Raw genomic sequence first — 17,941 nt, forward strand, 5'->3', positions numbered from 1 at the left:
TTTTCATAAAATTCATTTGAAGAGAGAATTACAAACAGCCATGGCTGCTACCTTGTAGCTCACGGCCAGAATTCAAGTGGCTGGAAGAAAGAAAATTTTAATTTTCTAGTAGGTGTTCTAAACGTCCAAAGGAGGCATCAATATTATCTACATCATAGGTTTCATTTTCTTGTTGAATTAGGAGCAAGTAGCACGTTAAATTCATCTTGTTCATGGGACAAAAAAAAGGTTCCAGCCCTCTTTTTAATCAAGTGAGCAGCAACATTAGTATTTGATTTGAGGAAGAAGAAGTGGTGCAAGTGGTTGTAGGATCTGTTCTAGCTAAGTTAAGGTAAGATTTCCTCTTCTTATAGTGTAATTGGAAGTAAGAAAATGCATGGTTGCATTGGTGTTGTAATTGGGCTGAATTGAAGTTGTTCAATTAAATTGGGTTTGATTGTTGTTGTTGTTATTGTTGTATCGTATTTAGGGGCTGTTTTTGTTGAGTTGAAGGATTAAAAGTGTAGTTATGATTAAGTATTTGTGTTGTTGTAGTTGATGGGCTGTTTGGGGCATGTTATTATTAGGCTGCTGATGGAATTTACTTGTATATGGATAATAGTTATTGTTAGTGTTGTTGCTCGATTCGAAAGAAAAGATAAGTCTAAAACGTACCTTTAATAATATGAAGGATAAATTTTGGGTGGTTGTAATTGTTGGACTATTATAAGGTCATTTTTGATGATGTGTCGTGACTATAAATCATTAGGAATAACTTGAATATGTCGTGGTTGTTATGTTGATTGTTGTTGAACGTCGCAACGTGTGGACTGATTTGGAGCGTTGTGCGTGCAGTGCGGGCTGTTTCGAGGTGGTCTTGGACCTTATTTTGGCTAGTTCTTGATGTGGTAACTTGGACGTGTTGTTGTTGATGTTATTCTAGTTGTTGTTATAGTTGACTTGAATGTGAGGGGAGTGAACAATATAGGAGAAATGCCGCCCAATTTTCTAGAAATAAGCTACTAACTTTGAAATATGTTTTAAGCTTTTCCGTAGCTTAACCATAGTTCTTAACATCTTAATATAGGTTGAGGTACTTCGGGCAGCGTATACATATCGAGTCACGGATTAAGCGTCAAAGGTATGTGAAGCTATTCCCTTTTCTTCTTTTGGCATGGTCTATATGAAACAAACGGACGACGAACGTATAAACTCCAAAGAAGCTCCTATTCTTAGAAATACTAGAATGGCTAATGTTCTTGTTTTCCAGAAGCTATTTCATTATGTCCTGATACGTGTTTATGATTCTCGAAGTCCTATTTTGATATAATCCATAGTGACATTCGAGGGTGCTCTTAGGTTATTCAAGGACTTCTGAAATAATTTTATGAGTCTCACTTGCATTATGACTCCAATGAATTCTAGTTCTCTGTGGTACTTGACGTGACTGTTATCTTGATTCTCAAGTGTTAGTTCATTCTAATTATTCCATTGAGTCTCAGATGATGACTTAGTTTGCATATGGTTGCCCATGATATTCTGCTCGTGCATGCCGTTAATATATCATTCACCGAGTCCCGGGCCGGGTATGTATTCGTGCACAATTGCATTGCATTGTTCACCGAGACATTCACTAGAGGTACGGTATTTATATGATTATTTCACCGAAACCTTCACTAGAGGGTCGGGTACGATATATATATATATGACTTCATTCACCGAGTCCCATAATGGGCCGGCTATGGTATATGTTATAGATATGCATGATTCTCATCTCGTAAGGCACAGGTGCATTAGTATCTTTGATTATCATACTTGCCTTCTGTTATCTTTTATTCAGTCTTGATCTTCCTTATTGTATTCCATGCTTTATATACTCAGTACATTTCTCATACTAACCCCCTTTCTTCGGGGGTTGCGCTTCATACCCGCAGGTACAGACACTCAGTTTGGTGATCCTCCAGCCTAGGACTTCTTCTCAGCTATTTGGAGAGCTCCATTGTTCTGGAGCCTAAGTTATTTTGGTACAGATCCTTTGATGTAGACTTATGCATATCCAGGGGTACGGCGGGGCCCTGTCCCGTCATATTTCACTTTGATACTCTTATAGGTCTGTAGACATGTGTGGGTTGTATAGAGGTTTTCGTCAGCTATATGGTTTGTTTTGAGTATTTCCGCATATAGTGGCAGCCTTGTCGGCTTGCATAATATGTTATGTTTTGGTTAGTTGTGACTCCTCAGGAGACAGGTTCATTATGATATATGATGTTATGAGTCTATAGCTTGCTTTTACAAGTTTTCATACTGTCCTTCGTTTCAGTCTGACTATATCTAACAGGTTCGTATATGAGTGCCCAGCTCGGGCACTAATCATGGCTCGTCGGGTTGGATCGTGACAGCATTGATCTAATTTCAGACTTAACCAAAACTCCATTTTTTATCACATGCTTAGTCGTAATATTATATCGATTTTTAACTACAAATTAGACCAAGTTTTGATTTTCGCAAAACAAAAGGTTGATCATTATCCGAATTTGAAAATAGTTTGACGATTTCCTAATACTATGTGTTTTTCCTAAGTTCTAGCATAGGTTACAATATACTACAGATTTATTTACATATACAACACAAATATACATATAAATAAAGGGAGATAGAGGGATGAGAATTTTGTTTGGTGGTTCTATCAAAGCCCACCAATAACCATTTTCACCCATGATTGGGCCTTCAATATATTTGCTTCCCTTGTTTATTCTCCTCAGACTCGATAAAAGAATGAGGTTTCACCTCTAGCCCAACAAGGTTTAATGCAAGAGACGGCCCAAGTGGCCTAAGGCTGAATCACATCGAGCACAAAAGAGAAAAGGATTAGTATGTGTCTAAGACCTATATGTTAAATCAAAGCTTACAATCCATACTTAAGTGATTTAATTACACTAACAAACAACTAACAAGAAAGTAGTGCAAAACAAGGAAAAGAAAAGATAAGTCTTAGGCCTTTTCAATAATGTAAGAATAGTCCAGACCCAGGCATTTTATTGAAAATCTAAAAACTAGACCAAATCACAAACCAAATATGGCATGAGGGGCAAACTCGACCCAAACAAATTCTAGTGAAATTGGGCCCAATAAGACACAAAGACTAGACTCATCCATAGAGAAATTTAACATGCAGAGATTTGACAGTTAAGGCAGTTCTCATAGGTGATATACCAAACTTCTACATTTGCAGCATATGCAGGGTTTGAATATACGAGGTATACATGGGTATATCCAGTATATCATGATGAAGAAACCAACTTATTTAAGGCAATGACACAACACAGAAACACATAAGATTTCAGGACAGTTTTGAAATTATTTGAATGCCTATTCACAAGGAAAAACACATAAAAGAATACAGGCCCCCATATCATATAATTTGGAAGCTCACATGATCAAAAAAGAACAATACCCAGAGAAATGAAGTACTACAACAACAGTTTTAGACCCTTAAAAACAACTCAATACGTGTTTTAATTGTTTTAAAACTTTAGAAAGGCCCATGGAATGTGGACTTCCATGAGGGAACCCTAGTACCTCAGAAAATAGACATGGGGACTGAGTTAGCTAGAAATTCCAAGTCCTTTATCCTTCTTCCATGTCCTAGATAAGTCACACTCATAGTTTTCCATGTTTCAAGTGCCATTCTCCTTATCTAGTCCTTTCAACAATTAAAGAAATCAAAGACCCAACACTTAACATCTCAATACAGATTCAGACCTCTGATTCACAAAGGAAACCAGCACATAGAGACCAAATAAAGTAACTACCAAGTTATTCCCAACAAACTAGATCCTTATCAATATATTTAACTCTTTTCCAACTTTATCTCATTTTAAATCCCAGATCCTAACTTCTTAATTCATAACAGATTTCAAATATTGCATAGTCAGGGTAGTTGTCAACAAATGGCTTTCAAACAAAAGGATTTAGTTAAACATAGGCATCAAATTTCCTTATATTTGAGCACACAGGACATCATTTCCATTTTTTAGGCAGTTTTGGTTTCAAAAGGTGTTTTACAGGACAACTTAAAGGTATACTGTGATTCTATATACCAAACAACATTAAGAAATACAAGCAAAGACCTAGTTGACTGAACTGTGGACTTAGAGTTTATTTAAGAGAGAACAAAACACATATGACATTTTTAGAATAGTGTTGCAACCTTGATATGATGACATACACAAACCAAAACAAACATGGCTCCTTAGACTCACAGAAGGTGAACATGTGAAGGTGAACGTGTACTCAACAACCTTTAAAGAATTAGCCAAATGTATAGCAAAGCTCAAGAGCCCATCAAACAGGTTTAAGAAAAAAGAAAGAAAGACATAATCCATCAACATAAGCTAGCTGACCTTAGAACACAGCTAAGTTTCTAAATGATTATCAGTTTTAACCCCAAATGAGCATATAAACTAACTCCACATGTTAACCAAAGACTAATGATCTTAGACAGGTCAAGTACTCAGTCATGGTTAATGTATTATACAACTAGTTTGAACAAATCAACATCTAGATAGGGCCGATTAGAGATTTCATATTTTTTAAATCTTACTTAAGAAAAATAGGATTGATACAAGTATAAGCAATCAATCTGGTTTTAATACCTAAGTAATTAGACTAAACTAATTTAAATGACATGATTAACATTCAAACATCCCTAACTTAAAGCTAAAGACAAAATTAAACTAATTATGGGGAAACTAAATCATACAACAACAAACTAATATAATACTAAGAAACAACTTAACTGAAGGAAAAAGAACTTAACTGTGAACTTCATAGAAACTAAATCATAAAATGAACAATGGTCTCTAATATATGGTTCAAAGCACATATATGTAAGGACAGTCTCTTAATTAATCAAAGCAAAATAACAATCCCTACATAAATCATTTTTATCATATAGAGACCATATCAACCAACACTATTAACAAGGATGTTTTTTTAGCATCTATTATCCAAACTAAAGGCCATTTAACACACTTGTATAGTAAACACCCACCTAACACATAACTTCATACTAACTATACCAGTAAACCAAACAGAACAGTCTAAACAAACTAACATATCATAGTAATGAACATCCAATCAATCTTACACTAACTAACTACAACTTCAAACTAAGTAAAAACAGGCTAAATAACTAAGCAAATAACGACTAACAAATGATTAACAAAAAAAAAGCCAAAAAAAGATGGAAAATAACCCTTTCTGGGCACAGCCTTGATCGAGGATGAGCTTTGATGATTCCTTCGTCCCTCAATCGTACTCAACCACACACAAACCCCGATTTTCTATCTAGTTTCCGAGGCCATCTGCTCACATACCATACATATAAACACACATCAAAATGCGCTACGAAGGCGTCCGTGGCCTCCAAATTCCCAACAGAGATCTATTTGACCGAGTCAGCTCTCGATGCCTTAATTCAAATTTTCCAACCTAAGTCCCAAAATGCATCCGAGTGCATTGGGAACTGAATCAAATAAACTCACAAGTTCTAAACAACCATCCAGACCTCTCGGAATCGACAGAATTCCGAAAAAGGTCCATTTACCAAAAGTCAACTTTGGGTCAACCATTTTTCACTTTAAGGCCATATTTCACAAAAGTTGCCCGAATCCGGTCTAAACACCTCGGGAAGAGTGCCAACGGTACCCTAGGGTCAAAAATGAGCTAATCAATGCTCGAAAACGAGCAAAAATGCCTAAAATACTATAACGACCAAACGGGTCGTTACACAGCAAGTGCAGGTCAGTACAAATAACAAGTACTGGTAGGTATCATAGGCCGACTAAGATTAGCTAACATATGTCAAGGTAATAAAGTAAGATAAATAGGTAAATCAACAAGGTATAAGTCAAGCACAAGCTAGTAACCAAGTACACGCCATCACCTATGTTATAACATCTAAACCCAAATGTGCCAAGTCTCAATATATTCAATCCGAGTCCGTATATTACAAGTACATCACAAGAACATCACAATAGCAGCCATAGTACAATGCAATGCAATAATGTATGGAATGTGAATGCAATGTATATGCACCGTACATGTTGGAACATCACATCTCGGCAGCACAACCATGGGGGACCCGCGAAGTCCATGTACCTCACGATTCCGGCAACAACCTCGGCAATCGCTACCTCACGATTCCGGCAACAACCTTGGCAATCGCTACCAGCACTCATCCTCGATTCCGGGATAAGCATCGGATATCGATCCTCACGTCACTCTCATCCAACTAAGCCCAGTTCATTACAGTGTTTCCTCAAGTATCATCAATGTATCAACAGTATATCATAAAGGATGAGAATGCGTGCAAGGTATGAGTTCAATGTCAATAATCAAATCTATATCAAAAGTACCACGCATGAGCACACTAATAATATCATTAAAATGCTACACAATAAGCCATAATAGAATCATTATCCTTGTCTCCAACGACAACAAGTAAAATACTACAATATCATAATCAAGATATATCAATAGTCTCCAATATCTACGATCACTACGTGGCATCGAGCCAACAATAATAGAACAAGATAAGTCACAACACAACAGGGTGGCTAACTCCCAAATCACACAATGGGGCCCAACATAAGATAATATCCAACCAAACTTTATACCCGAAAGTTTACATGCATTCCCCGATAATATCATCTAAATATATGCTTCGCTAAACGAAGTCTCACAATAGGGTAAACCGTAACCTACCTGGAAGGCCGAACAACAAGGTCTCCACAATCACACCTTAGCCTTTCCTTTCCTTTGCGCCTCGAGATAAAAAAAGTCTAAGCACATTCGAATCAAGGAATTAGAATCAAGAAGAACTTTGATCAAACCTTACTTATATTCAAGACCCAAATCTCCAACCTATGGAATGAGTTTAATGGATCAGAAGGGTGGAATTAGGAATCTAAAGGTTCCAACATGAAATTAAAGTTGTGGGTGATCAATTCCCATCAATATCAAGCTAGAATAACCAACAATTTACTTAAATTCGGATTCTAGGCAAAGTCACCAAATTTGGGTACAAACCCTAACTTCCAATCCCATAGGTTAGCTACTAATTTGGAAGAATCATGCAACAATAGATTCTAGTCATCAATTCTGTGCTTAATAAAGCTAACCCAATCAATAAATCAATATTACAAGCCTAGAAAAAAGAACTCATAAAAACTCTCTTTTAATCCTCACGTTCTTAAAGAAACTAGCATATTTTATAGATTTCCCATGATGATTAATGGAATACGGAATGGTAATGAAGATGGAAGAACTTACCACAATGATTCTCCCCCAAGAAATGCCTTGAAATACTCCCAAAAGCCCTATTTTTGGAGTGGGTAGACTTAGGGACTTTAAATAAGAAATTTGGTCCATTGGCCGCTTCCGTGGACAGGCCAGCGCTTTCGCGCGCGCTACCGTTTCCTCGCCAAAGTGGACACCATAATTTTCTGGTGTCTTTTCAAAGTTGAAATCGACACCCAGAACCATCACAAAACCTCCCAAACACAAACCGAATATGCAGAGATACATAAAAACGTGTTGCGAACATACTCGTGGCCTCGTAATTCCCATCGGAGGTCTCGTTGACTGAATCAACCCCCAATACCTCAAAACTAACTTTCCAACTCAAGTCCCAAAATGCACCCGAGTGCATTGGGAACCAAACCGAATATACAGACAAGTTCCAAATGACCATCCGGACCTCTCGGAATCAATGGATTTTCGATAAAGGTCCATTTACCTAAAAGTTAACTTTAAGTCAATCCTTTTTCGCTTTAAGCCCAAATTTTCCCAAAAAGTCAACCAAATCATATCCAAACACCTCGAAAAGCATATCAATAGTCCTGTCATGTCAAATATGAGCTAAACAAGCTCGGGGAAAGGTCAAAAGCATCAAAAAAAACAATAAGGACCAAACGAGTCATTACAGACAAACCCGGAATTTCTCCGAAGTAGAGTCGCTACTATTCTAGTCCTAAAAAAGTGAGTTTGGTTCTTACGAGTTTTATTATACATTTATATAAAAAATATGGAATACATCTCCGATTTTATATGTGTATACATACATACATACATACATACATATATATATATATAGGAGAAAAATAAGAGTATTTTTATTTGAGTCCACTTTATTTATTGAAGCCCACAAGGTCAGACCATATGCCAAGTCTAGATTCCGTCTTATCTCATACAAAACGGCCCAATAGGTTTTCTTTCACGTTTCCAGTCCAAACAGGTTCTAGGCTTCCAGGCCCAAACAATCTCAATTTCCTCCCATTTTACAAATCCAGAATCATTTTTAGTCTCTGAAAATATCCAAAATATGGTAAGCTCTTATTTCAACAAATTAGCCCGAGACCAGCAAGTTGTTCCTTTACCATCATGAAAGCATTTTGAAGTCAACTTATTTTTTCAAACCAGAATCAGTTTTAAATGGAAACAATTAAGCATTTTTATTCCTTGTTATGGCTTAAGGCCCAACAAATATTTATCAGTTTTTATCAAAGATGGAAAGTTCAAAATTTGCTACTTACTAGTTTTCAAAAAAACATTTATATTGACCCGAATTCACACTTAGGTGAAGATCCCATTTTATTTGCTAATTTAACTTTATCATGTCCTCAAAAACCAACTTCCGAGTTTAAACATTAGGTAAAACTCCCATTTTTCTTTATGCTAAGTTAACCGTGTTCAAAAAAATGGTTTTCTAAGTTGACTTTCCTAAAATACTAAGCATTTTCCTAAGTTCTAACATATATAAGGGTTTCAATACTTCACATAGTTTGTTTACATATACAACACATATACATAGATAACATATACACATAAATGAAAAGGAAGAAAATTAAGCTGGTGGGCCTACCAAACCCACCCGCCTCCATTTTCACCCATGGATGGGCCTTCATCATATTTTCTTCCCTTTCTATCTCTCAGACTCTATCAAATAAAAGTGTTGGTCCTCTAGCCCAATGAAGTCATGTGCAGTAGTAGACCAAATGGCCATGAAACGCAGAGGGCATAAAAGGAGAGAACAAGTTAGCAAGGTGTCCATTCCTAAATGCTTTCAATAAAATTTAAACTAAGTGCAAAAAGAAGTATTTATATGTGCATATACATTTCTCTATGCAACAATTCATATCCAGCTTTGGGTAAACTAAAGTAAACAAGGAACTGAAGGTAAACAAGCAAATATCTCTTGGCCCAAAACTGAAAGAGTTCATTTTATTCACAAGTAAGCCCATGTAACAAAAGTTTTTCAGAAGGGCATAACCGGCCCAAAATAACTTTGTATAAGAAAACAGATTATTCAGAGGGGATATATGAAGTATACTTCTCGTATACACTTCTAGTGGATACATAGCATGTATATCCCATATATTTACTTGCTTTTTGACACTATAAACAACACAGAAAACATATAGAAAGCATAACAAATCCCAAAGTCTCAACTTCAAAAAATATGGTAATATTTTCAGTAACCACAACCACTCATGACTCATTTGTGCCCATATAGACTAAAAAATTTTATAGAAAAGGGAAGAAACAGCTTGTTCTTTTAATCTCTAAACCATTTCATATTATTATCCGAACTTTAAATGCTCATGCTAGAATTATACAGTCTTGACAAGTTAAATTAAACCTATAAAGTGATAGTAGTTTAGTAGAAACAGGCCATTAAACCATACCTTTCTTGACATACACTTAAGGCTTTCTGGATATTTGAAAACAAAAACACCATGGATCAAAGACACAGTTTTAGTCAATTTGAAAGAAGAAAAAAAAGAACTAAGGTGTCCCATAAGGTTTATTCTTATATAAGGGAACCCTAGAAACTTAGAAGGAGGATGACAAATTGAGTTTGGCTAGAAATTCTAAGCTTGTACACTCTCTTCTAAGTGCTAGGTAAGTCACACTTATACTTTGAATAAATCCTTAAATTACACCTTAATTGTCACCCTCCAACTTCACAGAACCAATAGATAATGCCACAACACAAATTCAAACTTCACGGTTCACAGAAAATAACACATGAGGCCAACTTCATAGAACAAACTGATCCCTATCAACATTTTAACCTATTCCCAATTTTAATCTTGTTACAATTCCTAGGTCTTACCCTCTTAACCTATATCAGACTCCAAATGTGCACAAGCCAACTGTCAACAGAGAGTTTTTCCCAACAAAAAATAAAGTTCAATTCAGACCAGAGGCATAGAACCTTAATGAACCATATTTAAACATCAAATAAAACTTTAAGACTTATAAAAAAACACTGGTTTTAATTTTAAACCATTTTTAGTCCTATAAACTGTGTCATGAATAGTCTAGGTGCTTATTATGACTTAAGTATTAGACAGGAATCAAAGCAACATCAAAACAGAACTAGGTTAAACTAGACTGATATTTCTCTACCATTTTTATTTATGTGTATCATATATATCACAAATAACTCCGCCTGTGTGAGCTCGCTCACATTGCCGGTCCCAAGCCCGGATAAAGGAGGAGGGTTGCCGAGGGTCAATCGGAAACAGCCTCCCTACCCGGGTAGGGGTAAGGCTGCGTACATCTTACCCTCCCCAGACCCCACTATTGTGGGATTACACTGGGTAGTGACCAACCATATATATCACAAATATTCCAGCTTATATTCCAGTGACACAAGCCTTTGAAAGCAAAAATACAAATTTGAAAACATTGACTGCTTAGACTTGTAATGAGCAAGCAGGCCATTAACCTATCATAAAGACCAAGACTCAACAAGTCATATGAATTTAAAAGAGACAAATACAAAGTAAATAATCCAAACCAATTTTTTTTTTCATATTATAGATCAACTCAAACCCCAGATGAACAAACTGTGATCCTCTAGGCCAACAGAGGGTAAACAAGCTGAAGCAAACAGGTATTCAATCATATTGTGTTTTATACAAGTTATTTTGAACCAACAAAAGACATCAAGAAGGGATTACATAGGAATCCTAGATCTGTAATATCATTTTAAGTTAATATAGGACATGATTATTGTAAACTAACATCTAACTTATCTTGGATAACTAGATACTACTTATAAATAGGCTAAGCTAAAGACAGTTAGCAGACAAAATAGCCTTAAATAATATTAACTCCAACAGAACCACCTATACAAACCAAACACAGTTTTGTACTTAACACTACTATACTAAGCTACACATATTAGAGACAATCCTATATCAATATCATGTTAAGCTAAAATATAAAAGAAAACACATTAAGCATGATCTTACACTAAACCATTATACTAAATTAATCAAAGCAACTAACGGAAAAAAATAACTAGACTAATCACACGCTAACTATAATGTCTAAAATAAGCTGAAAAAACAAATAGAATTAAACAAATAATAGTTAACACAAGAGATAAGCAAATATTAAAGACTAACCAAATAAATTAATAAAGAAAAAGGGTAAAAATGTTACCTTTCTCGTGTGCTGCCTAAATCGAGTATTGGATTTGAAGATTCTTCAAACTCCTTCACCCACAACTTAGCCGCACGAACAAAAGAGAAGATATTTAAGAAATTTTAACTTAACTCAGGAAAATTAAAGTTTAAAAGCAATATGCCAAAAAAAACTTAAGTTCTCCTAGTTTTTATGTGAATATCTGATATTCGGTCCCTTCAAAAATGGAAATTTTTGGATTCTATTTATAGAACCCCTCTGACAAACCCTAATCTCTAAACGATAAGGGACTTCTCAAAATCTGAGAAATTCTCCTCTATATCAACATGCAACGGCTAGCATTCAAGGTAATCGATATATGAAGGGTCAGATTTATCCTTTTATCGATCAATCCAAGTGAACCTTAATGAGCCAATGAGAGATTAAGATTCAAATGGGTAGAGACAAATCCATTAACCCGTAAAACTAAAAGAAATTAAACATTAAGCGGGAAAAGAGATTTTACCATTTCCATGGTGGTTTCACGGTAGCGGAGAGGAAAGAAGATGAAGGCATTTAATGCCTTTGCCTCAAATGGTTGAACACAACCTGGCAAAAAGGTTCTTCACCTGCAAACTTACTGCTTTCGTTGATGAAGACAATGAAGAGAGAAAGAGAGAGAGAGAGAGAGAGAGAGAGGGGGGGGGGGGTAACATGGTGGCGGCAAACCCTAGATGAAGAAGCAAAAATAACAAAAAGGCATGTTTGGGCGTTGAGGCGAGGGTTTCACATCAAATAGGATTGGGCCGGGTCTGGCCCTTATTGGGCTAGACTCGGTCCATAAAAAAAAAAGTGAGGCTAAAATATGTATATATATACATGTGGTATACTAAACGTATATCACTGTATATGTATGTATATCGGGAAAATTTGCCAATTAATAAATGGCCAAAAAATTAAAAGGGTTAATTACTAAAGTATTTCAATTATAACCAAATTAAAAACTACTTAATCAATTAATTTAAAGCACGGATAATTTTATAATATAGACTGAGTTTGCAAACATGGCCTTAATTAAACCAAATCGTGAGATTGATTATTTCAATTATGGCCTCAATTTGACTAATCAATAGATTATTTCAACTGTAGCCGTAATTAAACACTTAATAAGCAGATTCACAAATAAAACCATAATTAATTATTTAAATCAATTATAATTAAATTGAAAATTGTCAATATGATTTGATTATGCAGAAATTAAAGTTGAGGGGCAAAAATGATTATTTATTTTAATTAATCAATTTCCTTGAATTAAATGGAGTAACATACTTGCTAATTTGGGCAATTAATTAAACAAGATAACTGCTATAAATTGCCTTTAATTTCAGCAAATACTATTATTGTTAAAATAATATTTAAATTAATTTCCAAATGAATTTATAATATTTATAGAAATTATTTTACCAAATAAGAATAGTAAAATATTATTTAAATAATCATTTTGACTTCTAAAAATACATATTTCACTCCGTTTAATATCCAAGGACTCTGGGTAATTAAATAAGTTATTGGAGGTCAAAAATTAGGTGTCAACAACTGCCCTTTCGATGTTTGGGAATGGCTTTGCCATCCCTGAATAGTGAAATTTGACTAATCCTGATTTTTGACTGACCCATCTCCATATTACCTCTCGTCTTTATGCAGTTTTCTAATGCATGGTCAGACCCTGGTCTCTGATTTTCCTACATATCTTAGATTTCATGAGAATTCAGGCCACTTGTAGTTCGACTAGATTATGACTTCTAAATGCAAATTTAAAGAGGTCTCGGATTCCCTGATTATAAAGCTGGGAAATTGGTCAGAATATGACTGACTCTCTAATATTGAGTCCTCCTACATATCCCTGTTCTTAGGAATCAAGTCACTTGTAGTTCGACCTAATCGGAGGAAAAGGATATCCCTTATGCGAGAGCACGTATGTGTATGTGTCGGTGTGTGTCTGACCGGTTGCCGAATAATAAAAACAAACAAAGCACATAAGAAAATAAGAATTCTTGTGTGGTTGAGTGGGGAGGAGCGATCTTCCAAGTCCTGGCCGGAGAGCTTGAATCTCATGGGCACCCTATCTCGACCGACTGAGTAAGAAAAAGTTCCACAATTGTGCTGCATCTGTCTGGATCTGATTTGATCAGCCTGCTCAGTCTGGCGGCTGTAAATCTGCTTCCACCTGCTGAGTAACATTGGTTGGTTTTGATGACTAACATTGCGGCCATCCGACCGAATTTATATCGTCTTGATCTTTGGAGCGAATAATGCGTTCATCCGACCGGTTTTACATTGCTTTACCTCTTGGACCGAATGTTGCGGTCACCTGAACGGTCTTACATCGTATTACCTCTTGGAGCGAACACTGTGGTCACCTGACCGGATTTACATCGCTTTACCTTATTGATTATACCCTGTAGCTTGAATGAATGGCCCTCTCGGCAGTTTGTACGAATGGCCTTTATGGCTGTGTTTGTACGAATGGCCTCCATGGCTGTGTTTGTATGAATGGCCCTCTCGGCATGTCGTATGAAATGGCCCTAGCGGTAATGTTATATGAATGGCCCTCTCGGCATGTTTTATGAAATGTCCCTCTCAGCATGTTTGTATGAAATAGCCCTCTGGGCATGTTTATATGAAATGGCCCTCTCGGCATGTTTCTATGAATATGGCCCTCTCGGCATGTTCATATGAATATGACACTCTCGGCAAAATCAGAAAAATATGAATGGCCCTCACGACAAATGTTTGTATAAATGGCCCTCACGGCATAAGAAAAGGAGATATGCAATGGCCCTCACGGCAAATAAAAAAAGTGATGGCCCTTATGGCAACAGAAAAAGAAATATGCAATGGCCCTCACGGCAAATAAGAAAGAGTGATGGCCCTCACGGCAACGTAAAAGAAAATATGCAATGGCCCTCACGGCAAATAAAAAAGAGTGATGGCCCTCACGACAACAGAAAAGGAAATATGCAATGGCCCTCATGGCAAATAAGAAAAGGTGACGGCCCTCATGGCAATAGAAAAGTACATATGCAATGGCCCTCACGGCAAATAAGAAAAAGTGATGGTCCTCACGACAACAGAATAGTAGATATGTAATGGCCCTCACGAAAAATAAGAAAAAGTATGGCCCTCACGGCAACATAAATGTAGATATACAATGGCCCCCACGGCAAATAAGAAAACGTGATGGCCCTCACGACAACAGAAAAGTAGATATGCAATGGCCCTCACGGCAACAGAAAAGAAAATATGCAACGGCCCTTACGGCAAATAAGAAAAAGTGATAGCCCTTACGCCAACAGAAAAGAAAATATGCAATGGCGCTCACAAAAAATAAGAAAAAGTGATGGCCCTCACGGCAACAGAAAAGTAGATATGCTATGGCCCTCACGACAAATAAAAAAAAAAGTGATGGCTCTCACGGCAACAGAAAAGTAGATATGCAATGGCCCTCACGGTAAATAAGAAAACGTGATGGCCCTCTCAGCGATAGAAGACTAAATATGCAATGGCCCTTACGGCAAATTAGAAAACATGATGGGGATGACAGATATGGCCCCTTCGGTTAAATCGTCTTTATTTTGTCCTTTATGTCGGCTGTGACCCTCATGATCAGATATGTCGTGCTATTTTACAACGACCCCATTAGTAAAAAAAAATTCCATTTACGGCCTTTTGGCCTTATGAGCCCTCATGGCTAGGTGTTTGCCTTCATGGCATTTTCCTCCTTTTATAGCCCTCATGGCTGTTGTTTGCCCTTGTGGCATTTAAATCATTTATAGCCTTTGTGCCTAGGTATTTATGTCTTGAAACCTGATTTCTGCAGCGGTTCTGGCCTTCTTTCGGTGAACCGTTTCCTGCACATGAAACAAAGTTAGAAAAGGGGTCGTCCTCCCAACGTGTTGGAGACTTGCATTAGAAATAGGTTAGTTTTTCCCTATGTAAAGTTAATAAATGTCACCGGTGTTTTGCATCTTTGGCTTTCTGGATTTGGAACCCCTTTGGCTCCGGTGTTCGAAAGATGAATTTTTATTTTCCATATGCAAAATCATTTTTTTATAAGAAAATAAATGCATTGTTTTGAAACATATAAAGATTACTTTCCATGACATATTCTTTTGAACGAAGGGAATCCCCTACTTTGGTAACCGGGACTCTTTGCTTCCCTGAGCAGAATTTTTGAGACCTCTCAAAAATTTTACCTCAGTTAAAAAAATCTTAATCGATGAACTCTCATGCCAAAAATTTAATGCCCCAGTTTACGGCATTGAATAGGTGAGAAATTTTGAGATCTCCTTAAAATTTCTACACTGGTTTGAAATTTTGGGTTAGCTGACTTTTTGTAGTGGATTGATGGCACGAATGTTTTAGATCTTCACAAAAATTCTCCCCCTGTTGGGCATGTGGCAATCCTTGCATCCTTCGTGAAGTCCTATCTCTGAGGCTTCCTAGGGGTTCCTTGAGTTTTTCTTTTGGTGCGACTAAGCTCAAAGAGTGCCTATGTATCCTATCGCAACAGGAATCAGGTCAAATGTAGTTCGGAATAAAAGTAAATGAGTTTTTGTCTTTCACAAATAATGCGACCGGGTCCCAAATGGAGTGCCTACATATCCCACTGAAAAACTTGTCTTCATGTATAGTAGCGCTTGATTGCGACTAAGTTGATTGGCTTTGTCCACTCTTGTCCGTCAATTTCTGCCAGTGCTACTGCTCCTCCAGAGAAGATTTTACGGACCACATAAGGACCTTGCCAGTTGGGAGCGAATTTCCGTTTGTATTCATCTTGATGCAGGAAAATTCTTTTAAACACCATCTACCTAATTTGGAAAATTCAAGTCCTAACTCGTTTGTTGAAGGCTCTTGCCATTCTTTGTCGGTATAGTTGACCGTGGCATACGGCAACCATCCTTTTCTCGTCAATTAAAGTCAATTGCTCAAATCGAGCTTGAACCCATTCAACATTGTCCAATTTTGCTTCTAGGATGATCCTTAAGGAACGTATCTCGACCTCAGCAAGTATAACAACTTCAATACCATAGACCAGCAGGTATGTAGTTGCTCCTGTTGAAGTTCTGGCCGTAGTACAGTATCCTAGTAAAGCATAAGGAAATTGCTCGTGCCAACCTTTGTAATTGTATGTCATTTTCTTCAATATCCTCTTGATATTCTTGTTGGCTGCTTCTATGGCACTGTTCATTTGTGGCCGGTAGGCTGTCGAGTTTTGGTGAGTGATCTTGAATTCCTCCCAGATATCCTTCATCAGATGGCTATTCAGATTGGCCCCATTGTCAGTTATGATGGATTCGTGTAAGCCGAATCTTCATATGATATTGTTTCGCACGAAATCGGCTACCACTTTCTTTGTTACTGACTTTTGTGATGTTGCTTCCGCCTATTTGGTGAAGTAGTCGATGGCGACTAAAATAAATCGATGTCCGTTTGAGGCTGCATGTTCGATTGGTCTAATGACGTCCATGCCCCGAGCAACGAAAGGCCATGGTGAGCTCATAGCATTAAGCTCACTCGGTGAAACCTTGATTAGATCACCGTGGATTTGGCATTGATGCCACCTTTGCACATATTTGCAGTAATCATTTTCCATGGTCATCCAATAGTATCCAGCTCGGAGAATCTTCTTGGCCAGTACAAATTCATTCATATGGGGTCCACATGTCCCAGCATGTACTTCTTCTAGATGTTTGGTGGCTTCGCCGACATCTACACATCTAAGCAAACCCAAGTCCGACATTCATTTTGTACAGCATTTCTTTGTTCAGGGAGAAATCATTTGTCATTCTTCTGATGGTCTTCTTTTGTCCACTCTTGACTCCTTCAGGGTATTCCCATTTCTCTAAGTATATTTTGATATCATTGTACCACGGTTTGCCATTCGGCTCTGCTTCTACATGGAAACAATGGGCATACTCTTCTTTCAAGCTTATCCTCAGTGGGTCGATATGACTGCTTTCAAGATTTTGGATCATTGACGCTATTGCGGACAGCGCATTGGCAAACTCATTCTAAGCTCTTGGAATATGTCGGAACTCAATCTTTCTGAATTTCTTGCATGATCTTTGTGCCAAGTTCACGTATGGCAAGATCTTTTCATTTTTGGTGGTCCATTCGCCTTGTACTTGATGAATTAGTAGGTCAAAATCTCCAATGACCATTAATTCATTGATGTCCATATCAAGTGCCATCCTGAGACCTAGAATGCACGCCTCGTATTCAGCCATGTTATTGGTACAACGGAACTTGAGCTTCACGACCATTGGGTAATGTTGCCCATTTTCTAATATTAAAACTTCTACTACTCCGGAACCCTTGTAGTTGACTGCTCCATCAAAAAACAATCTCCAGCTTGCGTATGGTTCCACTGCTTCCTCTCTATGGTCAATACCCCCTCGTCTAGGAAATAAGCGCGGAG

At 37.1% G+C, this 17,941-nt stretch overlaps 1 protein-coding gene and 1 long non-coding RNA gene across 2 annotated transcripts; both read right to left on the reverse strand.

Moving 5' to 3' along the window:
• Positions 1–2,472: 2,472 nt before the first annotated feature.
• Positions 2,473–12,179, reverse strand: LOC132613657 (uncharacterized). Its single transcript, XR_009572044.1, has 3 exons — positions 11,987–12,179; positions 11,500–11,564; positions 2,473–2,815 (listed from the first exon to the last, which is right to left on the reverse strand). It is a non-coding gene; the product is annotated as an uncharacterized LOC132613657 (long non-coding RNA).
• A 4,166-nt stretch (positions 12,180–16,345) lies between these two features.
• Positions 16,346–17,498, reverse strand: LOC132612891 (uncharacterized). Its single transcript, XM_060326967.1, has 2 exons — positions 17,251–17,498; positions 16,346–16,781 (listed from the first exon to the last, which is right to left on the reverse strand). The coding sequence occupies exons 1-2, from the start codon at positions 17,496–17,498 to the stop codon at positions 16,346–16,348; spliced, it is 684 nt and encodes a 227-aa protein (XP_060182950.1).
• Positions 17,499–17,941: the final 443 nt, after the last annotated feature.

This window comes from Lycium barbarum, chromosome 10, assembly GCF_019175385.1.
Source record: "Lycium barbarum isolate Lr01 chromosome 10, ASM1917538v2, whole genome shotgun sequence".
Classification (NCBI taxonomy): domain Eukaryota; kingdom Viridiplantae; phylum Streptophyta; class Magnoliopsida; order Solanales; family Solanaceae; genus Lycium; species Lycium barbarum.

What these genes read in the sequence shown, in the direction of transcription:
- LOC132612891 (XM_060326967.1), bottom strand. Translation starts at nt 17,498, where the DNA reads ATGATCCAAAATCTTGAAAGCAGTCATATCGACCCACTGAGGATAAGC. An exon ending in AAAATGAATGTCGGACTTGG is followed by an intron (nt 16,782 to 17,250) that starts GTTTGCTTAGAT and finishes CAATCTGAATAG; the next exon opens with CCATCTGATGAAGGATATCT.